The sequence below is a fragment of the Hirundo rustica genome, chromosome 20 (assembly GCF_015227805.2).
Source record: "Hirundo rustica isolate bHirRus1 chromosome 20, bHirRus1.pri.v3, whole genome shotgun sequence".
Lineage (NCBI taxonomy): Eukaryota > Metazoa > Chordata > Aves > Passeriformes > Hirundinidae > Hirundo > Hirundo rustica.
In genome coordinates this window covers 425,018-449,151 of record NC_053469.1, presented here as the reverse complement: position 1 = coordinate 449,151, position 24,134 = coordinate 425,018, and the positions used below count along the sequence as shown (strand labels likewise).

Genomic DNA, 24,134 nt, shown 5'->3' with positions numbered 1-24,134 from the left:
GGATTGCTGTATATTGGTGTCCTGTACATCATAACAGAAATACAAATGTGACAACTGATCTAGTGCTTAGTAACAACTACGGGATAAGAAAATTAATGGGAAATAGATCAAGAAAGTGCTTTTTCAAAATTGCTTCATATGTTTCAGAATGGGTGCCTGGGTTAAAGGAGATTAGGAGCTCCTCACTTTTTTAGAATAATCAAGGTGTAAACTAGAAATATGGACGGGAAGTTCTGGCTGCAAAGAGGTATTTCGGTGCACAAAATTAGAGGCAGCAGGTTAAACCTACCTTTAAGAAACCTTAAAACCAGACAACAGCTGAGCTGTGACCTGCAGCAACTCCAGCATGAAATGAAACTCTGGGCTAATTTTCCTCCAAAGACAAGCATGGAAAACAAGGAATGTGCAGCACTATTGCAGTACTGTGCTAAATGTGGCTATGGAGAGATGAATTCCTGTAGCACAAAGGATTTAAAAGGCTTTTAGCTTACATGCAGGATGAGGATGCAGAATCCTTTACAGCTTGTTTCTCCCTGCTAACTGAGATCCTTTTTGATGATGAAGTCTGACCAGGGCTTCCTGGGAGTTCCTGCTGCCCTTGGGAGTAGCATGCGCAGCAGCACTGGCCAGTGTCCTTGTGCTAGCCACAGGACTCTGTATATTGTCTGTTCTCAGCTGAAACTTGTGCACTGTTATTCTTTAGAGGTGATATCTGGGAACAGACAGATATAAGAGGGTGTGGGGGATCAATACTCTCTCCTATCTTGGTCCAAGCTCTGACTGAGGAGCAGATCTGGCTGCTCAGCTGAGGTGCTCTGGGGCTGGAGATGCCAGGACAGGGGCCCTGCCCTCCTGCATGGCCTGCACAGCCCCTTCCTCACTGACTTTCCCCGTGGAGAGTACGAGCTGCAGTACTGTGAGGCAGGACCTCACCACAAGCCAGAACCAGCAGCAATGAGGTCTCTGGCCACGGCGCTGAGCTTCCCCTGGAATGGCTGTGGGATTGCTTCCCCAGGCACCTTCTTCACCCCCACTAATGCTGCCAGCAAACAACTGTGAGGTGCAAAACAGAGCTGCCACCAGTATTAAGCCCTGAGGAGTGGCACCAGCAGTTGCCATGCTGTCCCATGGAGCAGGGTGGCACGAACGGGGCACGTCCCGCACAGCTGGACAGACCCAGACTACATGCACGATTCTTTGGAGCAGTGCTCTGGAAGATCTGCGTTCTGGCAGCCATCCACCCAGGGATAAGCAAGCCGTGTTTGTTCAGCTACAGCAACAGTATTGGAGCCAAGACTGACCAAAATTCCCCCCATTAGTTGTCCTGAAAACGTGACACTGGTATGAACTGGACAGCATATACAGGACTGCAGAACCCATGAGAAAATACATGTTCTGAAATAAAGAGGAGTAAATAAATGGATCTTGAAAAAGATGGATGTAAAATATTCAGAGGAAAGCATTATACTTGCAAATATTTATGCTTTTGAGTAACTTTACACAGATAGATTAACCAGCTCCAGTGTGGCTATGATTCATGTACCCAACAGCCAGTATTTGCTGATTCAGAGCCCACGCCGTGCCCTGTGGAAGAGAACAAAAGGGCTTTTCCCAGCCTCCAGTCCTGCTGGGGTTTAAAGGTGCCTGTGGGCAGAGGTGCCAGCTGGGCTGTGCTGCTGTCCAGCTGCAGTCACTCCCAGGGCAGCAGCAGCTAAACCGTGAGGGGAAGTGACTCTCTTTGGAAAACATGTTATCGCAGATCATGCCACAGACACATTGGGATATATGCTTGTAGTGAATCTTTGAATATTTTGTGGATACTAAGCAGCAATTAGAGTCTTCCTTTGGAATCAATTCATTTCCTACCACCGTGGTAGCATGGTGGATCTTATTGAAACTCTCGGATTTTTAATATTATTACACTAAAGACTCTCTCAGTATCAGCATCTCCGTGGGGGAGCGTTAGCACACTGTAATGTGTAGCAACTTCTCCAGTTCAGGAAATCTTCTTGTATTTGTAATAGGACATTTGGGGCATATATTATGTATGGGACATATATTTCTCATTTCCACCAGGCATCATCTTTTCTTCTCTCTAAATTACTCTCCAGAAAAAAAAAAAAAAAAGAAGCATTGTATTCCTTATCGCTCTCTATATTTTATTTTATTTTATTTTATTTTATTTTATTTTATTTTATTTTATTTTATTTTATTTTATTTTATTTATTTTATTATTTATCTTATTTTATTTTATTTTATTTTTTAATCCTTGGATGCAGAAGCCACTAACAGCCATCAGGGCTGTACTTGATACAAGCCAGAATGCCTTGGTCAAAGAGGGAGGGAATGGAGCTGCCGTTCAAAACACTCAATTAATACCATGGTTTAGCAAGCACCAGTCTGAAACGCTTTCCTGGAGAGAAGCACCAGTCAGGAGAGGAGGAAGGTTTGGTCCCAGCCCAGGGTTGTGTCCAGGATGAAGCAGGACACCAGTTCCTGTCGTTTGCTTTATGGACAGGAACACAAAACCGCTAATGTGTACGTTGCCTTCCAGACAAACCTCTCAAACACTTACTAATCACAGCTCATAGCGTTTTGCTTGGTAGCTAGTCTGACCACACCAGGATGAAGAGCAAGGAGTTGAAACAGCCTTGAGTATTGTTACATCAGCCCTGAGTATGTAATGATGGCCATGGGCCATGCTGCTGACCACGATATGCTGCGATTCACATCATCTGCTTATGTGAGTTCAGTGAGTATGCTGTCACTTTCAACACTGGCATGTGTTAAGGTTGAGCAGAACCAGACCTTTGCAGACTCTCTTTTCAGGATGTTTTCTGTGCTGTGAATAGACCTGAAGGCTGCTGGTCACCCAGCCAGCCAGGCAAACCCTAACCACTTTGGACCATAGCTTTAATTTGGTTTTCAGGCCATAGTGAGATAGAGAATTAAATATTCTCTATCCGCCCATCTTCTGGATGCAGCCCGTTTCAGAAGGAAGGAGTTTACATTGACCAAATCACAACTGTTCAGCCATTTCCACCTGGCACCTCCCCGTGTGCTCCGGAGGCTGTTCGGAGCACGCCGGGGAGCTCGGCCGGGCATTGCCCCGTTCCCGAGGAACGGGGGATTCGGCGAGGCGCGGCCGCGGGGCCGTGCCGGGGCCGAGCCCCGGTGCCCGGGGGCGCGGGCGGGGCCGGGCCGGGCGGAGCGGCAGGAGGCAGCGCGGCGCGGCGGCGGCGGTGAGTGCCGCGCGTGTCCCGTGGGCCGGGCCGGACCGCGGGGCTCGGGGCGGGGGTCGCGGGGCGGCGCGGGGGCGGGGCCGGGCCGGGCGGGGGCGGGATCTGGGGCCCTGCGCGCCGCGGTCCGGCCGCGGTGGGCGCGGAGCGGCGGGGAGCCTGAGCCCCGCCGCGAGCCCCGGGCCCGGGCCTGCCCGTCGTCCGCTCCTCTCCGCTCCTCTCCGCTCCGCTCCCCGCCCCGCGCCGCTCCGCCCGGGCCCGCAGGCCGCTCCCCCCGCCGCCGCTCCTCCCGCCGGGCCGCGCCGCGCCGGCTCCGCCGGGCGATGAGGAGCTGCTTCTGCCTGCGCCGGGGGAGCCGCGACCCGCCGCCCGCCGCACGGGCAACAGTTAAGTGTCCCCGCACCCGCCGCGGCCCCGCTGCCGGCCCGGCCCGGCCCGCCGCGCTCCGGCGGCTCCTGCGACTCGGCCCGGCGGGGCCGGCGCGGCGGGAGGAGGCGGGGGCGCTCACACGGCCGCGGCGCCGGGCGGGGCGGGCGGGCTGAGCCCCCGGGCCGGGGCCACCGGGGCTGCCGGGGCCGCCGGGGCTGCCGGGGCCGCCGTCGCGGGCATCTCGCGCCTGGGCCCGGGCTGGAGCGCCCCGGTGGCCTCCGTGAGTCCCGGCCGTTCTTCCGAGGCTGGGGTAGCTGCAGGAACGGCCTCGGGTACCAGTCTTGGGGTAGAGCCCTGGTGACCTTGACCTGCTCCGCGTTTACTGTGAATTCTTCTTGGTGACGGTCAGAGGAAATAGGAAAACCCCCCTCTGTTTCATGTGGTCTTTTGCTGCGTTTGTAGCATGGGCCTACCTGACTGCCGGTTTCTTGCCTGTGCTCAGTGCATGGCTGGAGGACGCTGGCTGACTTCTTACAGCCTGGCTGGAGCAGCGACACAGAGTTCACTGTGTCTTAAGTACTCGTTCCTTGCATCATGGAGTCTTGCAAGCTTTCTCTGAGGTTTCTGGAGAGATTTTCAAAGGTTTACCAGTCTTCACCATTGTCTGCACGTTGCCAGAGCAGGGGCATTCTCTGCTTGGTCACAGTGACACTGAAACCAGACTGGCCGGGTGTCAGCAGGTGTGTAGCTGCTCAGGCTAAAGCTTGTGTTTCTCCATTTTGTGTTTTATTTTAACTGAGTGAGAATGCGCTCATCTATTCTTTAGCAAGCCTGTGTACTGTGCAGCAGGTTGGCAGCATCATTCCTGTAATTTTTAGCTGAGTTGGCCTTCCCTTCTAGACGAAGGCATTACTTTAGCTTCTGGAGGTGTGAGATAAAACAGACAACATCTCACTCTTGTACCACGTGCATCTCTGACAAAGCACATCCCAGGCTTAAGGGTGCCAGTAGCCCCCAGCGACCTGTTCATACCTCTGCCAAGATAGAAATAACTGAACTGAATGTAATTTCAGTTTTGCTGCCCTGATACAAGGTCATCTGTGTATGGAAACCTATTTTGGTTTGAAACGGGACACTCTTCAGAAATGTGTGTCCACAGTTAGAAGCGCCGTGAAGCAATACAGGGTCTCGATTTTGCTCATTCCGTTGCTTAAGTTCCTGTTTCCATTCCATTCAGTCACAAAGTGTAGATTTTTGCAGCTGGTTGAGGGCAAGTGTTTCCTAAGGGAGCCTGTGTGCAGGGGTGATTCCAGGCATGCCTTCAATGGTGGTGAAATGTGACACTGAAATTCTTCCTGTTTGTGATGGTGGCCTCCAAGGCCCTGATGCTGATTGCCACTGCGAGCTCCTGTTTTTCTGATTGGAACTATGTCCTGTTCCATGAACAGAAATAGAAAGCTGGTTGGGGCCGTGTCTGGTTCCCAGGCACCGTGGGAAGCTTGGGAATGGTGCAGCAGTGTGGCTCCAGAGCAGCGTGTGGGAGAATTGCAGCAGTGTGGCTCTGGAGCAGCGTGCAGCAGAATTGCAGCAGTGTGGCTCCGGAGCAACACGCAGCAGAATTGCAGCAGTGTGGCTCCAGAGCAGCGTGTGGGAGAATTGCAGCAGTGTGGCTCTGGAGCAGCGTGCAGCAGAATTGCAGCAGTGTGGCTCTGGAGCAGCGTGCAGCAGAATTGCAGCAGTGTGGCTCTGGAGCAGCGCACCTCGTGCCAGCAGTGCTGCCCGCCTTCCCACAGAGATGGAGTGATGGGCCGAGGGTTTGAGCAGCATGTCTGCTTTGCTTTATGGGACCATTTCTCACAGACTACAGGGATGCAGTCAGGTAGCTGGGGGTTTTTTCCAGTTTTGCCTTAGCTCATACTTTCCTGCCTGTGGGAAGAGCAAGCCAGTGTCAAAGTGCAGGGCTTGTAGTTGGAGGAAGAAACAATAACACCATTCTCCATCTAAGTCCCTGGCTATTTAACTTCAGAGCTTGACCTGCTTTGCTGGCAGCATGACGTTTCTGTAGCAGATGCATTGAAAGCCTGATCTTGTCATGTACCCACCAGCTCTTGAACTTGCTGAACTTGTTGAAAAGAAACACTGAGAGCAGAAAATGGAGGAGGAACTCACAATAATGCATTCATTTCTGAAAGCGGGTTCTTCTGCTGTATGTGTGTCCCAGGCAGAGACCAGCAGTGTGTGTGGTCAGTCACCTCAGGGGAGCCAGCAGAAAAGTATGCCTAGGATAAACTAATAAAGGCAGATGAGCTAACAAGGAAATGGGAGAGAACAAGCAAAAAGGCTATAAACAGACTAACTTGGGAGTACTGGCAGAAGGGGAAGTGTGTGTGAGTGTTGGGTTGTGGGAAGAGAGCTGTGCCAGAAACCACCGGAGTCCCAGAAGGCCTCTGCTACGCTGGGCGTCAAAATCCCCAGGACACTGTGCCTCCTGCCTTGAGGCGTGTCTGGTTCCAGGGTTGGGCAGGACTCAGGATAGAGCCGGCAGCATGGTGGCTGCCTGTTCAGGAGTGCATCCTGTCCATCTCAACCTGCAACCATCCCACTCTGCTCTGCTGCACGCTGCTTGGGGCTGGTGCTGACAGGGTGCACAGGGACTCTTTCTGTTAGAGGCACATTCTTTCCCCACTGGCTTTATCTGGGTGGCCCCACAGTGTTCTGAAGCTTCTTCCTTCCCCAGAGCTCACATCCGGCTTCCTTTGGCAGCTGGGGACTGGATGTGGCCCCACAGCTGAAACGACTTCCAGAGAGCATGCTCCCAGCAAATGGGAAAAATGTTGTTCTCATTGTTTTGTTCTGTTCCCGGAATAACCCTGCAGTGAGCAATTCGGCGCAGGCAGCTTGCTGCAGGATGCTGACGGGCCATATCCTGGGCTGAGTGCTCGGCCGCTGTGATGGTAGGTGGGCATGCAGGTCAAACTCACATTGCTAAAGAGAATCAAAATAACAAGCTGCCTAATAGAGGTATTTATAGAATCCTGCTCCTTAATTTAATCTTCTCTTTCACTGTTTGTTTTTAATTTTTAAGTTAAAAGGCGCAATAGAAGAAAACCAAACTTTGTTGACGTTCTCACTGAGAAGTGTGTTGTAAGTAATCATCTCTGCGATTGCCCAGCCAGAGACTCCCGTCTGACCTGTGCAGAGTTCACAAAAACATTTATCCCAGCGTGCAGCTGACTTCTGCTGCTCCGTATCTGTTCCAGATGTATCCTCAGTGCCACCTGCACAGCGGGCAGCTGCCCAGAGTGGCTGGCCTGGTGTGGCAGAGCCCGGCCATGCTGCAGTGGCCGCAGCAGGTTTGCTTGCTGGGCAGGTGCTGCGCCATCGCTGTCGGCTGCAGGCACGGGCAGAGGAAGGTGCTGAGCTGACTGGGCAGGGGCAGCTCGGTGCCCCTTGCTGCAGCAGGTGCTGCTGCGGGTGCTGCACCGGTGCTGCACCGCAGTTACCCCCTGGCATCCACCATGGGCAGGCGGAGAGCCCCGCGCTGCTGCCATAGAGGGGCTTTGTGTGAGATGGCACAAAGTGAGGATTGATGCAGTTTCCCCTCCCCCTGCCGTGCCGAGCAGGGCTGCAAATGGCTCCCACAAAGGTGCCCTTCTTCGTTTGCTGAGGACAGGGTGCCAGCGGGCTGACGGGGACCACACTGCAGATTGGAGCTCCCACTCCTTCTATGCAGGTGCCGGGGACCCCCTTGTCCTCAGCCCTGCCCAGGCTGACCCAGCAGCTGCTCAGGTTCCTGCTGGGGCAGCTGGGCCTTCCTGCAGCAGGCACAGCATGGTGACACAGGGCCTGGGCAGCGTTCAGCAGCAGGCTGAACTTCATCAGGGTGCGTTTGGTGGAGGCTGGAGGCATGGTGTGAGCAGATCTGCTTCCCTGCAGTGCAGCTGCAGCTGCGCGGGAACCTGCTGTGTGGTGTTCTTAGCACGCTGGGCAATATCATCACTTACCTGGATTTCAGTTCAAAATGGTCTAAGAGAAGCTTATGTCAGCATTCATTACCTCCCAGCTCCTCCCAGTATCTAGTAACAAGTCACCACAATACTGAGTTACTTGAAAAGGTTCGGAAAACATCGATGAGGAACAGATTGTAACCTCTTTGTTAAATTCACGTTATGTTTGTTCCATGCTGTATGTTTGAGGTTTTGCATTATTTGCGAGGCCTCTGGATGAGCTGTGGGGTGGCACAGGTGGCGCAGGGTCTGTCATGGCTGTGCCAGTGCCTCCAGCATTTCTGCAGCAGGGTCCCGTGCTCCTTGCCCACTCTGAGGACAGGGAGCCTGCTGGGAGAGGAGGGTGAGCCCCTGTGGCTCAGGCTGTGCTTACCATCATGCTCAAAGGTTTAAGCTGCTTTGGGAGTCAAGAGGGGTCAGTTTGCTCTGTGCGCTGGATGCGTGTCCTGGTGCTAAAGCAGAGCTCTGTCCTCTGTTTGGTTCATCAGCAGTAGTGTTTGCACCATTACTGGTCACTAGCACCTGTTGTTTTGGAGTCCTCAAGTAGTATGGCTGTTCATGTGACATTATTATTATTTACATAGGGCCCAGACTTGCTCTTTTTTATTGCCTGCAGCACGATGTTTGTTCTGACTGGGCATTGTGAAGTGTAAACCCAGGTCCCACTGGCACCAGTACTCACCTCTACCTTTTCTAGAAGCAGTAAGTAACCAGCCATCTAAATGGCCTAGAAATGCTGGGGTTTGATTGCTCTGAGGAGGGAATTGAATTAGGTAGCTCTGGTTCACGGCTTGTCTGGCTGTGCAGCAGTGATGCTTGTTTACACAAAGCACTGCCCTTTTGTCTTGGGGTGCGTTGGGGGCGGTTTCCTGGGGCATTCCTGCCTGAAAGCCAGAGAAGACTTGCTTTAACTGGCTGCCTCTGCAGAAGACCACATGCTGAGGCAATGGCACCTTTCCCCATCCTTCACCTCGGTTGTTTCAGCCCCTTTCTTGTTCTCTCCTCCTGCTTCCTGCAGCAGCATCCCTCTGAAATTAGTTGGTCTTACCCGCTTCTGTCATTTTTGCTTATCTCCCTCCCTTGACGTTCTCGGTGATGTGTCTCTTCTGGAAGATGCTCGGGCCTCCTCAAGGCCTCTCTGCTTTGCACCAGCCCACCCCGTGCTTCCTCTGTGTTCCCTGGTGTTGAGGCTCCCTGCAGCCGGTGCGGCTCTGCATCCATCGCCAGAGACATCTGTGCTGCTTCTTGAAATCAGTCTGGCTGAGGGGGCTGTGGCGGGACTGACACCTCATGGGGGAACCCCCAGCATGTCTTAACACCCATAGTGGGTGGGGAACCTCCCCATAAAGCCATTAGGAGCAGATTTCTTGCTGTTTAAAATGACGGAGCTGCTTCAACCAGCCTGACTTGGGGATGAAATTTGTTCTCTTTTTGGGAGAGAAGGGCTTGAGCTTTGGTTTTCCTGTAATTGCTAGATGGAGACCAGCCCACGGAAGCGACAAAATGAGATTCAGAGGCTGCCAGCCCAAATTTCAAACCTATTTGGCATTGCACAAGTGTACCCTCTTATCAAAAGCAAATGAAAGTGCAGAAGGTGTGTCTGGCCTAATCCTCTGTTTACCTTGGCCGTCTCTGTCAGCACAGGCACTGTGGCATGCGTGTGTGCTCTTGGTTCTCTGGCTTCTGCTGGGGTGTGGTGCCCAGCAGCCTTTTAATTCTGCTCCTTTCTTCCAGGATCAGTCCATAATGCCTGAGGTGCGAGACCTCACGGATGCCTTGCCCGACCTGCCGATGGATCCCATCACAGGCGTTGGTGTGGTCGCATCCCGGAGCCGAGCGCCCACTGGATATGATGTTGTAAGTGGAGCTGTTTGAGTTGCTGCACTTAATGCTTTGGTTCTGCGCTAGTGAGGCTTTACTCTGTTGGGAACAGCATCTCTTCCAGAGAGAACATGCTTTTGAACTGTGCTGTGAGGAGTCATTTGGTAGCCAGCTGCCCACCTTTCAGCCCACAGCACTTAGTGCTTTCCTTCAGCAGAGGGTTGTGGGTGAAAATGTGCCGCTTCGTCTTTGCCACTCCAGCTTGATTTCCTGGAGGAAGGGTTTACAGAAATAGCTGGCCACTGTGGCAAGCAAATTTAATAATCCTAGTAACATTCTTCCTGAAGGAGTCCTAAGTATTGTACAAATTATATCTCTAAATAAATGGATCCCACTTCAGCTGTTTAATCCCACATATCATCACTGCACAGTGATGATGAGAAGCTCCAGAAAGGGAATCAAAGAGTTTTGCGTCCCACTGAAATTGCAAGGATGATTTTGACGGGCAGAATGCAAACCTCCAAACTAAGGTTTGGCAGGAGACTGGCAGCAGGAAAAGGCAGCCGGATACAGCATAGATAAATGTGTGAGTAGATAAAGGGAGGTCACTGTTCAACAGCTGCTTGTTCCTTGGATTAGTTGCTGTGTAACCAACAGCAGGATGTTTCTACTCATAGATCAGTGTCCCAAACTGTGAAATATAAAATACTGAACTTGGAGAGATCTGTAGGGAAAGATTTGGTCTGTAGTTCATCTGCTCACCTTTCTATGTGTCTGCTCCAACTGTGCAACATCACACCTTGGGTTTCCAGAGCCACACAGCTTGTGTGGTGGGAGTGGAAGCCATCTGACTTGAAGCTTTGCTTACGCCTCTTCAGCTCTGGATCATTGCATACCTTGTTCAGAGTGAAGAAACAAAATGGATCAGGCTGAAGTAAGGACACAAGGGGGAAATTGTGAAAAGGCTCCTTAAAGACCTGGGAGGTTTATACATTTACTGTGTTTTTCCAAGTGCTCATTACCTGTGCAAGCCAGGCTGTGTAATTAGCTGCTTGCCCTGATAAAGAAGCACGGGACAGTGTGAGACTTCTGATAACAGAATTGCATTTTGCCTAAATGGCTGGGCAGAGGGAGCGCTCACCCCAGACAGCCTGCCTGTGGCTTAATGGAGGGTTGCAGCGCTAACGCAGTTTAAACTAAACAAGATAAAAGAGTCTTCCTGTGGCTTAATCCAATTATGGTGGTGGTGTAATGCTGGTGAATGTGGGTCACTGTCTCCTCGGGGCACAGTGAGGAGCTGCCTTTGCTCTGTCTCTGCTGCCTCACTGTCTGCACAAGGAGCACTGCCTGCCCTTGGAGCGGGCCGCGGGGCGGTGCCTGCTGTCCTTCCCCCAGCACTCAGCTCTGCCGTGTGCTGGGTGCTGCCAGCCGCCCGTGCTGTCCTGTCCCTGTGCAGCACCTGCTGTCAAGGGGCCGTGCTGTGTGCCACGCTGATGTGACAGGGGACAGTGGCATGCAGGAGCGTGCTGCTGTTGCCTGGGTGTTTGTGAAGGTGGCTCATCTGTGAGTCACTGTGCTGGAGCAGTGTGTGGTATGCCGGGTTGCCTTTTTTCCTCTGTAGGACTTTAGCTACTCCATAATCTCTATTGCCTCTACTGCTTAGAAAACAAATGCACTACTGGCTCTTGTAATAACTGGTCAGGCCTTTTCATAGCTAAAGCACCAACGGCTTGATTTTGCCAAAATGTACAGAATGTGTCTGAACAAAATCCAACCAAACTGGTGAAACCAAGTGTCTGGGTGGGGAGGAGAGGTGGGAGGCAGGAGCCTGGCATAGGAGGGAGGTGTGGCTCCCGTGCAGCCATGTTCTTTGCTGCATTTGCTGCAGGCTGAACACCAGCTCCATGGTGGGCTTTGCTCTGGGGCAGTACCCGAGCAAGCTGCTCACCCAGCAGGAACAGCCCTGACTCTGCCAGAGGGGCAGATCACCCTGTGGGGCAGGAGGTTTAAAGGACCCGCTTGCCAAAGACCTGACTGTGGAAGCAGTAAGCCCGTTCTGTCTGCTGTGCAGCAGGTAGATCACCCTGTACGTACTGGGGTGTCACTCTGCCAGGTCCATCTGTTTGTAGCACGGTGAGGAGTGTCTCCCCCCGGCTTCATGAGGAGAAGGACCATTTCTTGTGCCTAGGCCGCCGTGTGCTCAGTGCCAGGTGCCATATCCTCTGTCTCGCACGTTCCTTGCCCCTCAGCCAAGGAAGGACTGGGCCAGCTGAGGCTCTAGAGTGCCTGTCCTGCTGGCCAGGTCTGCTGTGGCCTATTCCACTTGGCTCCTGTCCTGAGGGCATGGTGACAAAATCTGCTTCGAGAGCTGCTGGGGCTTCTTGCTTGGAGCCCAGCAGGTGATGCAAGAAGTTTCCTGTTTATACTGCTCTGTTTTCTTTCCCCATGAGTTTTCTGACAAGTTCATTCATGCTTGCATTCTCCAGGCTTGGAGTTCAGGCTTGGAGTTCATCCCTATATGCCAGCAGTTTTCCCAAGCAGACTGTTTCCTGAATATGTTTTCACCAGGACTGACTTACCCATGATGGAGGAAGATGCATGTGGATTTTACGTATTCCTAAATTAGCAGTTCAGGAAAGATCTGAATTCAAGGAATTCAAATAAGCAAAAAATTTCGCCAAAATCCTATTCTAAAATGTGGCTGTTTAAAAATCAGGCATGTTTCTTCTCAGAGGCCTGAACACAAAAGCTGTGTGTGTCGTCAATGGCTTGACCTGAGCTGGGGCTTGTGAGCAGCAGTTGCCAAAATTCAGGGAGGAGTCAGTGCACTTTGCTGCTTTGATCAGACTGTCTCTTGTCTCTCTGCTGCACTCAGGATAATTGGAGGCCTTGTCAGCACACAGCTCTTGGTTCCTGTTCCTGGCGCAGTCTCTGCTCAACTGAACATGGGTGCAAAAGTGACAAGTGTCAGCTCTTTGTTATCAGGCTGCTCTGGGGCCAAGGGCTCACTCGGTATGATTACAAGAGCCACAGTGCAGGGTTTGCCCCATCTGAGAGGCATTAGGCAGAAGTTCAGCTTCTGTGGAGCTTCAGACCATGCTGGAGTCTCCTGTTGGAGATGCCAGTTGGGTGCTAAGTCTGATGGGGTAATCTTGTTTCTTCTACCCTTTGCCTTGTGTTTGCCTTCTTGCCTCCTCCCTTACTCAACAACAAACATTTTGGGGCCAGAGTTCTTACCAGCTTGCTCTGTGTGTGGTGAGTGCTCAGCTGCTGAGAGTAGGGCCCTTCCCCAGTGCATGGTGCTGCCTCCTACCCACTCCCTGAACCAGCACAAAGTGAGATGTTCTCCTGCACATCGCGCTGTCTCTCCCGTGCAGGGTTCAGGGTCTGTTTTCTTACCCAGCACCATCATGTGCCATCAGTTTGGCTGCATGTGGGGTTTCACTGGAGAGGGACATTTGTGTGGTGTGTCCTTGCATGCAGCACGCTGCTAAAATCCACCAGTGACCAGGGATTCCCCCATCTGCTGGAAGCAGCTTTTTGATCTGGGAGCCAGAATTCCTTGATGGCTTTCCATGAAGATAGTCCTGAGATGGGTCAGTTCCTGTGCTCTGTCTTCATGGACCCTCCCAGCACGCCCAGTGTGCCCTTGCATGTAGGATGGTAATGAATGCCTCAATGTGCTGACTTTTCCAAACTGTTGTTTGGAGACTGTAATCGAAGTTGCAGTTTCCTCATTAGAGTAGCCTTTGTCAGGGCGTCTTTAATCAAGGGTCTCCTGAGAGATAGCATTTTTAGAACTTCTTTTTATACCTCCTCTTGAAAATTCTTTGCACTGCACCTTGTGAAGAAACTGATGAGATGCTGTGAAAGTTTGGGCTGATGTTAATTAGAAGAGGTCTGAGGAAGAAGTACTGCACATGTATTAACTTTATCTTGGCTCACGTCTCCTCTCTCCCTCTGTCTCTCCTTTGCAGGTTGCACAAACAGCAGATGGTTTGGATGCTGACCTGTGGAAAGATGGCTTATTTAAATCGAAGGTCACACGGTACCTGTGCTTCACCAGGTCATTTTCAAAAGAAAATGTAAGTCTGTTTGCTGAATGTCTGCATGATTTGCATCTGTGCCTGGTATGCTCTTACCCATAAGATGATTCATTTTATGGAGCCAATTATAATTCAAGCAGGCGTTTCGCTGAGTTGGGGCAAGTAAGGAGGCAAACTGCAATGGCAGAATATTTGCATTTTGTCCGTGTTTCTCTTGGAAAGCAATTGCTGACAAAATCTTCTGCAATAAAAGAAGCGCAAAAGGGAACGTTTGCATTTCAGCAGCCTCTCACACTCGTTTCCTGCTGCAGCAGTGGGTGCTGCACAGTCATGGTCCTGATTGATGTCTAACCCAAATTCCTCAAGAAAGACAATGCAGGTAGTGTTGGTGAAGGAAATGTTTTGGTTACTGAATCCGGGGGCATCACAGATAATTTATTGCAGGATTAGCTTGCTTTCTTTGTTGGTTTTGGTGCTGAATCTTGAAAATGTGCTCACACTGTGCATGTGCTACCGCATTCTTGTAATCTGGTCTGACTGTTAAGTATGAATTACTTCATGATTAGTGGCAGTTGTCTGCCCACACTTGCTGTGGAGGAGTGGAGACTGTGTACAGCAAGAGCTTCATGCATTCTGCTGTGGTTTTGGTTGAGGCTACTGTGATAACTTTCCTTTTTCTGGAGGAACTGTTGACTTCTGCAATGAATGCACTCCATCTAGTGGGTAGTCCTGCTTTTGGTCGTGCTTTGGATATTCACGGCAACACAAGTGGCAGGGTCTGGGAGTACCATTTTGTACTTGTGCTTTCACTGTGTCAGGAACAGAAAAGTGATGGCAGCTTCAGCCGCTGCTCACAGGTCCTGGCAGTAGAGCTGGGGGCTGCCAATTCCCAGCATTTGACCTTTATTCCATCCTCTCCCCTGCCTGCCTCTAGATTAAAGTAAAGCTCCAGAGCTATGGGAAATATCACTTCCCGGGGTGGATGGACAATAATTGTGCTTTTCATCCCTGAGTATGTGCAGTTGCAGGAGCAGCAGCCCTGGAATAGGCAGGGAAGCTATTAAATGGGTTTGTGCTGATTTGAATATTAGGTTTATCTGTGGCTACCTGAAACGTGAAACTGTCAGAAATAATTACAGGACAGGAGCAGCTGCTGGCTGCAGAGACGGTATAAATACCCTCAGTTGGTGCCTGTTGGACTTTTGGCAGGAGCCCTGGGCTCGGCATGGTTTGGAAGTACCTTGTTCATATTGATGAGGCATAAATTAAAGCAGAAGTTTCCCGTTCCCTCAGTCCTCTTGGCCACATGGGATATATGATGTGCTTCCCTGTTGGGGACATCTGGGGCCTAAGGGGCCTTCCCTCATCTGGGAGGAAAGGTGAGAGGCTCCTCTCCCTCCCCTGGGCACTTGATGTGTTGCTGCACTTTGGGTTGGAAGTTTTACCATTCCGGGATTTCTTTTGTGTTTAGCAAAACACTGGGAACTCTTTTCTCCTGCAGATCATATTCTACTTAGTAGAGTTAATGCACTTCAGATATCTGGGTTAGAGCAGAGTCAGTCTGCAGTGTCTGTTTAGCAGAGTCATCATTCTCAACAGTTCACCATATCTGCCAATTACAAGGACATTGCTGTATCTGAGTGTGGGGAGGCCCTGGGTGATGTCTCACAGACCAAGGGGCTTTGTCCCCTTTTCTCCTGTGCACATGGTAGAGCTGACTCCCAGGGTTCCAGCAGGAGCTCCTTGGAGACGCCTCTCCTACCTGTCTGCTGCTGATGGAAGAGCCATCCGTGGTTCAGCAGAAAGTTGCCACTGATGTAACACACAGACAGCTTAAATAAATAAAACATGAAAGATGAATCAGCAGCAGCTACTTTGTCTGCTGTTTGCTGTGCCAGGACCATGTTAACTGACACATTCAGGCTTGGCAGCATCCAGCATTTTGCTCCACGATGCCCTGGACACGGGTGGTCAGAGGCGTGTGGGGGCTGCCTGGCCTTGACCTCTTCACATGAGCAGAGGATGGGTGCCACACTTGTGTCTGGTGGGATAAGGCTGCGTGTCTGCTGACCGTTCTGGTGAGGAGCTGACCGTAAGATGCAGGACCTCCAAAAAATAAACTGACCTCCCTTTATTTCAGAGCCTGCAAATTTAAATATTTTGTAAGTAATTCAGTGAAATAATCAGACAGTACACATTCTTCTGAAAAACTCTTGCCAGATAAAAACTAAAGGAGGTACTTTGCAACCAGTAACAGTAAAGTTCAATTACATGGTTTGATGGCTTGGGATGAAATTTTAATTGTTCTGTATTGTGTTTCTGTTTATAAAGGCTGTGCAGTACCTAAAATGTGGTGTTCTTTCATATGTGACCCCAGATTATTGGCAGCAGTGCTGGTTTTATCAAAAACTGCAAAGAAAATCTGGTCTCCAAACCGTCGTGGAGACTGTCACTCTGAATTGAGCTCTGAGCTCTTCAAGCCTTGATTAATAGGACAAGGCATGAGTTCAGAATTCATATGGACTCTAAATGAAGTTTGTTGTTCCAAATGGCCTGTGCTTCTGGAGTGCGCTGCATTTGGAGCTAGAACCCCGTCTACTCAGTACTAATTAGCTAATGCATGTAATAACTTTGGCTATGTGTGCGTAAGCCATCATCCTGTAATGCTTTCTGCTGTTACTGTCATGGAAATGTCATTTTGCTCTTGTAGATGTAGTGTGTAAGAACTGTTCAGTCGATGGGTTGGTGAAATAGTACTTTGAACTGCTGTGCCTATAAAGGGAAGAATTTGGCTGTGCTTCCAAGGCTCTGGAAGTATGGCAGTGGATGAGGTGTTAGAATTTTGAATGCTGAAAGTTGTCCGGTATCTCCTAGTCAGTCATTGTTCGGTTCCCGCCGAGAGGACACTTGCAAAGGTTGCCTTGGTACATTCTTAAAATTTCTAAAGTTGTGGTCAGATACAATGACAAGGCATCTCAGGCTTCCGCCAGTAGGAATATCTGGGGTTTGATTTGGTGACAATGTCATAATCAACTGTTTCTTTTCTCTCTCCAAAGAGTCATTTAGGCAATGTCTTGGTTGATATGAAGCTCATTGATATCAAGGACACTTTACCTGTAGGCTTCATGCCCATCCAGGAGACCATTGATACACGTAAGTTGATATCTATTCCTCAGTCCCATTTTGCCAGTGCTTGTGTGGTCAGGCCATGGAGGGCAGTGTCCCAGGCCGTGGAGAGCCGTGTCCCAGGCCATGGAGAGCCATGTCCCAGGCCATTGAGGGCCACTCTCAGCACTTCTGCTCGCTGGGGTGGCATGTGCACATGTAGGGGCAGCTCTGGGCTGCAATAAAACAGTCTTTGGTTTTCTTGTCCTCCTCAGGCTGTTTAATGGGGCTACCTGTCTGTCTCCACTCACCTGCTAGAGTCCTATTGTTGCAGCAGCCCTCTTGTTAGAGGGTAGAAATCACAGACTTCTTGTTCATCACAGCATGAAAAGGGTCCTGGTTTATTCCTCTTTACAGCTCAGCCATCCTGCCTCCAACTATTCCCTGATTCTGGCTGCAGCAAGCTCCTACTGTGGGTTTCCCTGGCAGCCTCTGACTGCTGGTTATTTCCTGCTAAACTTTGGCTGCAGGCTTTCACCCAGCAAGATTATGACTGCAGGTTCCAACAACAGGCTCTAACTGCAGACCCAGACTGACCTCGCGGCAGTGATTCATTCTCCCAGGATCCTTATTCTTCATGATTCCCCTCACCAGCTAATCCACTCCCTTTTATCACGGTTATCTTTGTTGGATATGGCTGTGACTCATCAGGGGCGAGGCTGTATTGGGTAGTTCTGTTACTTATCAGGGGAGAGGTCACCTGTATTCCCTTCTCCTACATCCCATGTCTCTGGGGTAGGAAGTGAGTTTCTTTTTTCAGTTTGAGGAGTGGATTGTGCCTAGCAGGAGCAGAGCTGCTGTGCCAAAGGGTGTTCAGAAATGCTCTGAAAGGAAGGGGGTGTGGGTTTGTGCCCACCCACTGTACATCTCCCGCTGTGAGCGGACAAGGACTCGTGTCCTGCCAGGAAGTGCTGAGGGGGGTCAGGTATGTTTGTGCTGACACAAGGCACAAATGCAGTGTCCATGGGGAATACCATCCTCCTTTCTGCAAGGTAGAATTGCTTCACTGCAACATGTAAGTGAGCAGTTCCCAAGCAGTGTGTTCAGCTCCCCTGGGACTTGTGCCAGCAGCAGCTGGAGCCACATCTGGTGGCAGCCCTGTGTTTTGCAGCAGGCACCGATGGCACTGGGCTGGCAGGGGACAAGTCCCATGGGAGTGGAGCATGAGAGGATGGCAGGACTGGTGCTGGTGCCTGGTGTACAGCTGCTCATCACAGAAGGGCTGGTCCCAGTGCACATCAGTGATGAAATCCAGCCTAGGAATCAGCAGAGAGGGGCTACGTGAACCTGCTTTGCAGGGAATAATTCATCTGGGGCTGCATCACGTGAGGATGGTTTTTCGGTCGCTGTGATCTGGTTCTGATTGGAACCTGTGGCCTGGAAGTGAAAGACTCTGAAGACAAGAGGAGAATTCCCCCGGGTCACCCTCTGCTTCTTGAAAATTCTTGGGCACGTGTGGTACAAGGTAGAATTGTCGGCTTATCCTGCTGACCCTTGGGAGTGCTGGACCTTACTGTGTGGTGCTTCAATTTCTGTGAAAGTCCTGGTGGAAAGGTGGAAGGGGACTTTGACATTAATTTGAAATGCATTGGGTTGTAACTGTGACTGTCTTTAAAGCAGAGGTACTGGCTGTACTAAGGAAGCAGTGTGAAAGAGAACATAGACAAAAGCAAATAGTCAGCTTTGTACTTGCAGAAAAAGTCAAATAAGTGGTGCTGATTTTGTTCAGAGTTAGCTTTGTGGTTACAGGTGTCTCTGTGCTCCTCTCAAAGTGACAGCTGACTCACAGTTAATACATTTAATACAGTACTCCTTAGTAGGTCCTGAGAAGAATTTCAGGAAGACTTAAATCCTAGACTCCTAAAATCAATTTTATGCACTTCAAACAGTAGCCCTACGTTTTCAAAGCAGGAGAAGACTAGACTGTAGGGATGCAGGTATTTGCCATCTCTGAAAACATCATTGTAACTGCAAGCTGCATGCACAGATGCTCTATTGGCACACCTCACACTGTCTGTATGGTTATTGGTGCTAGCGCAGCAGCACGTTCCAGAGGCTGGAATGGATTGCTGTTTCCCAAGGCGTGGATTACAAAACAGGAGGAACCTGTGGAGACAGGGCTTCTTGCCATCTGCTGAAGTGAGTGTATTTTAAGTTGGAAGATATTTGTTCATATTAAGATGAAGGGTTTTTATTTTGCAGGCACTTGTTTGTAGTTGCTGGCTGTTTCCATATTTTCATTCAGCATCTGCTCTTCAGATTTTCAGTGTATCAGTAGACTTCTGTCCTGCTTTCCAAGGGCCTGCATCCAAACAGGAACCTCACCTTGCTCACCCTGAGACTCCTTAGGGTGAGATGGAGCTGTTGTTTTCCAAGCACCCTAGATTCATGTCTGTGTGCCAGTGCCAGCCGTGGTCACAGACAGCACCAGTACTGGCTGTGGATTGTGTCTGCATGCTGGTAAACTGCCTGAAGAATTCATTATACAGATAAGCCTTAACTCCAGTGTTCTTGAGTTTTTTGTGATGAATAACATGGAAACAAGGAATTGCTCTGTGACACATAGCAGGAAGGGCTGTGCAGTGCATTCATCCACCCTCAGAGCACAGGTCAGAGGAGTGCAGCTGCCTCGTGGGAGGTTCTGGCAGTTACTGCTTTCTGAATCTGGTTTGTCCTTGCAAAGAACCAGGGCAAACATGGTGGGAGTATAATTTCTGTGCCTCCTGACTTGATCAGGAGATCTCACTAACATTTGGGATATGTGAGATTTGGACAGACAGCTCTTACACTCAACCTCTCTGCATGGCAGGCTCTGTCTGCTCCTCCTCAGAGTGGGTTGGAAGCGTGTAGCAGAATGAACTGGTTGTATCAGAAGCTTCCAGGTACAGTCCTAGAGGCAGTGCTTGTGGGAGGAATGTTTAGTTATGGCTGTGAAGGCCAGTGAGGCAAAATTACCTGGGAAAGAGCAAGGGCATGCAAGAGGCATGCAGAACTGGCAAAGTCACCTGCTGTTCTGAGCTGTGGGGCAGCACCGGGGCATACGTGGGAGCTGATCTCTGCAGCAGGCTGGAGGAGATCCGGTTATTGCAGTGCCACTAACACATCTGATAGAACATTCCTCTCTGAATGGCACTGCACTGATTGGTTTGTTGACATATGTCTGTTCTTTGGCACCAGTTCTGCCATAATTACCTGCCTGATATCCGGAGAGACTATAAATAACATTTATACTCTTAATTTTGCCTAAAACCCACCCTGTATTCTGGGTTGTTTTTGCAGAAGAGGTAGCTTTCAGAAAGAAGAGGCTGTGCATTAAATTCATCCCTCGAGATTCTACAGAGGCAGCGATCTGCGATATCCGAATCCTGGGGAGATCTAAGCAAGCCCCTCCTCAGTACACATTCATAGGGTAAGTGCCCTCACTGCAAAGCTGTTTTCATGAATGCAGTTACACCAAAGCAAGGGCCCTCTGCTCCTATAATTACCAAGCAGTAGCTTGTAAGAGGTGAAGCTTAACATTAGAAAAGTCCAAGTAAGTACAAGCATTAGTGAGTTTGATGTAGGAATTAACTCTCCCCTCCTTTTTGTTAATTACACTTGTTCTCACTGACCAAGGTGTCTGTGAAACACGTCAGTGCCTGATGCTCGTGCGCGTGTGCAGTGTTGGCAGTGATGCTGTGTGTTGGTTCCCCAGGGAGCTGAACAGCATGGGTATCTGGTATCGGATGGGCAGAGTGCCACGCAACCACGACTCTGCACAGCCCGCGGCTCCTCCCGCCCCAGCACCGGCTTCAACACCCGCTCCCAACCTGCCAAGGTAGGTTTTCTGCATTCCAGCCCCTTCTGCTTGATGCTGCATGTCTTGTGGTTGCTAACCTTGCCTGGGAAACCAGGACCAGGCTGCTGCATCGGTATGGAATGATTGTGTCACAGTCTGATAAGGGAATGTGCTGTTTGGTGAAGTATTTGCCTGCTTGGAAGTTCCTTTGCCTGTTGTCATATAAAGAGAAAAGGATGTAGAAGCCAGAAGAAAGGAAAAGCCTGCAGAGGAAGGGAAACAGAAAACTGTACCTTTCCTTTGCTTTAAAATATGCAGGATATTGTGGCTTCCAACGCATATGTGTGGGTGAGCTCAGAAGGGTGAGCCAGAGCTGTAGCCAGGCCAATTGTTCTCCTTGACCAGAGCGAGGGAGAAGTGCTTGTTCAGAAGGCAAACAGATTTTAGTCATCTCCAGGATCAGTCCATTCATGGTTTGAAGTACTGGTTCTTGGTTTTTTTATTTTCTTGAACCCAGTTGCTGAGCTCCAGTTATGCAGCTGACATGAGTATGCACAGCAGCCTGCTCATCTCGTGGTGACTGAGGGGAGCAGCACTGCTGGGCAGTGGTGTCCGTCCAGGCTGTTCTCCCTGTGTTACGGGCAATATTTCTGTGTGTGTATCAACAGGTGTGTACACTTTCATATACCAGCTGTACTGACAGCTTACTTGCTGGATTTCTCTGGACAAAACCAGGTCTTGTTAAGCAACAAACCAGCCCAGACAGTGATCAAACTGAGAACTCTGCACTCCTGGCATTCACTCTGAAAGCAGCCGGTGTGAATTGTGCTCCTGCAGCTGAGGCTCATAGACTGGGCCAGGCCATTGCCAGGGGACAGCACAATCTCCTCGGGTCCCTTTGTGCTTTTGCCTATTTAAGTGTACGTGTATTTTTGCACTAGGCGTTTTCTACACTGCAGATACCTTTACAGTATTACAGTAACTAGTGAGAGCTAGAATTTTGAAGGAGACAGCTGAGAGGAGTTCCAAGGTCCAGTTTGTGTACGAAGGTCATTATATCACATGGGTGGAAGTTCCTTACGTCCTTTAGAGTCTTGATTTAAGGTCATTTCAGAGTTAGGCTTTTAAACCGCTGAGACGTGTTCCCCAAAAAGCTATCAGGTGCCTCCTTCAGGCTGGTGTGTACATTTGAGCCTTCAACCATGACCCAGACTGAAATCCACTGTCCCGTGGTGGCTCTTTGAGCTCTCCAAAGCATTTGGGTGTTTTTTTCAGTTAGAGTTTTGCTTGGTCAGCTGGCACATCCTGGCACAGTGCTTGCTGTCCTGTCCCTGCACACTGTCAGGTGTGCTTCAGGCAGACATGCTGTCATGCTTCTCAGAGATGGAGGCAAAGGCAATGAAAAGCCAGCAGTTTTCTGGAGATTCCAGCTAGGACCTGAGATGTTATTCTGAAGCTCTGCTGGACATAAACTAGATGCCAGCCGAGGCCGTATGAGATCAGAGAGAAAGATGTCTTGGTTTTAGAGCACAGATCTTCATTTTCTTTCTGCAAGAAATTCTGTCCGGGCGGATTTCCACAATAAAGAAAAAAAATTATCATAGCAAAAGAATATCAATGGCAGTGCTTAATCACTGAATGTGGAAGTGTCACTTTTTAGCTGACCAGGGAAGGCTGCAGAGCAGTGTCAGAGCTGTTGGGAACAGGGCCAAAATTAGGGCTCAAAGCATCAGTGACAGTCTGAAAAGAAGTGTTTACAAGGCTTATATATTTTATAACCTCTTGTTGTGCAGTTTATGGTTTACAATGGCTGCAAGGAAATTGGATCAGTTTTGTTTTACTTGCCAAATAAAGCAAATGTCAAAATAGTCAATATAAAATGTATTCTAATTTGGCTGAGTTAAACCAGCCAGTATGCAGTGGAATAATTGAATGTTACATTAATGCCTTGTAGTAAAAACCACCTGTCTGTAGCCAGCTCCACTCTCACACCCTATGTGTGATTTACAGGTAACTTTTACACCACCAGTCTGATCATTCAAAGCATCTTTCATGTCTTTTTTTTACTTTGGTTATTTATTATCCAATATATTTTTTAAGAAATAGAAATGTATATAAAGGTGCATTCTACAAATATTTAATTATTACAGGGAACACAGCTTGAAGGCCTCACTGTCAGCAGTGTGGTGAGTTACTCAACACAGTGTTTGTGGAAGACTGTAGTCACAAGTAATCTCTTATTTTCACGTCGCCATAGGAAGACAAGATTACACTGGCAACCAGTTTGCTGGTTTAGTCCATGTGGATGTATCCTGATAAGAATAGCAGTGGCTTGTTCGGAAGCTGCCTCAGCAGTGAGGAAGAATCAGTGAGCAGTGCTGCATGGGGCACTGTGGAGAGTCTGCTGTTGGGCTGCTCAGATATCTCAGCTGCTCCTCTTCAGTTGCTGTCTGCATTATAGAATAGTTCTGAATCAAGAGGGGGCTTCAGAGCAGTGCTCTGTATAACCTAAACCCTTCTGTGCAACTAAACCTAAAATGGAAGGCCTTTTTGCTGTGGGATATATTTATTTCTGCACTAGCCCCTCTGCTCTGTGCTGTAAGATGCTGATGGCAGTGGATGGTGGCCGTCACAGAGTTGTCACGTGTCAGAGGTGTGACCTCCACAGATTGGTGCACATCAGCAGTGCTGCTTCTGCTGCTCCTGTCACGGGCTTATGGCTTGCATCAGGGCTGCACAAGGGAAGGCTTTGTTTGGTAGCTGTGCTGGACTGAATATGGTGTTTGTCAGCCATTTCTTCTCCTTCGTGTTTTCTTCTCCAGGCATCTGGCTTAACGGCCTCCAGCAGCAGCTCTGGCACGTCCCGGTGAGGGTGGCATGCTGTGCCACGGAGCACGGCCATGCCATTGTCATCAAGCTGCTTTCCTGTTTTTTCACTTCAGCTCTTACGACAGCTTCCTGGCACTAATGGCAGTCTGAAGAAATGCTCTTGCAGGCTCCCATCCTGCTGCTGAAGGATGGCTTTTGTAGGCTTGAGTTAGATGGGGGAGCTTGATGTAACTTCCCTTGGTACTTCTGCTCTGTGCACGAGGCTTGTGCTGCTTGGCAGCATCATTTTGCGGAGCAGGGGAGTAATCCTCCCCCAAAGGAGGTGGTGTTTACAGGTAACTCACCTGACCTTTGGCACACTGGCTTCACCCAGCCTATGCATCCATGATTGCCAGTTCATGGGCTGGGGACTTGGAGAACAGCACATGTCACGAGTGTTTGAGCAGTGTCTCAGGGCTCAGCTCTGCCATGCCTCAGGCTGTTGGAGTAGGCTGGAGCAGGATTTGTGGGTGACGTTCTGCTCTTGGAGTCTGGTTCCAGTGTTTTGGGAGCACGTCTGTGACTGCTGTGAGTACACCCAGAATCAGCAGTGAGCCATTTTGCCTTGCAGCTGCCTGTGTGGTGGCTCCATCCCTGCTGTGGTGCTTTGTGAGCCTGGGTGGCTTCTGTGGCTTGGGAGCATGTTCTGCATCCCTTCCCAAGGTGCAGCAGGAGCCTGTGCCACTGTCACTCAGACAGCTTGCTCAGAGTTTGTCAGCTGCGAGCAAGTTGTCAGTCAGTGCTGTCGAAGTGTATTTTACAGTGACAGACATAATTGCACTTAACTTTTTGCGTGGATGTTATCAATCTGTGATGGATACTTTGGGGAAAGGAGCACTCT

General features: G+C 50.0%; 1 protein-coding gene across 6 annotated transcripts in view; it reads left to right on the top strand.

The window, feature by feature from the left end:
• The first annotated feature begins 3,532 nt into the window (after positions 1-3,532).
• Positions 3,533-24,134, top strand: part of MVB12B (multivesicular body subunit 12B) — a 59,626-nt gene continuing 39,024 nt past the window's right edge. For 2 of the 6 annotated variants that reach the window (XR_009208443.1, XM_040082998.2), the window contains exons 1-6: positions 3,942-8,317; positions 9,350-9,472; positions 13,414-13,521; positions 16,539-16,635; positions 19,927-20,056; positions 20,342-20,464. Coding sequence is in view for 5 of the 6 variants with exons in the window: in XM_040082998.2 (XP_039938932.1) it covers positions 9,362-9,472; positions 13,414-13,521; positions 16,539-16,635; positions 19,927-20,056; positions 20,342-20,464 (569 nt within the window). In the remaining variant the exon portion in view is untranslated. Of the gene's footprint in view, positions 3,626-3,940; positions 8,318-9,349; positions 9,473-13,413; positions 13,522-16,538; positions 16,636-19,926; positions 20,057-20,341; positions 20,465-24,134 lie in introns of those variants that run through there. The other 4 variants (XM_040083000.2, XM_040082999.2, XM_040083001.2 and 1 more) reach the window with 4 other exon arrangements.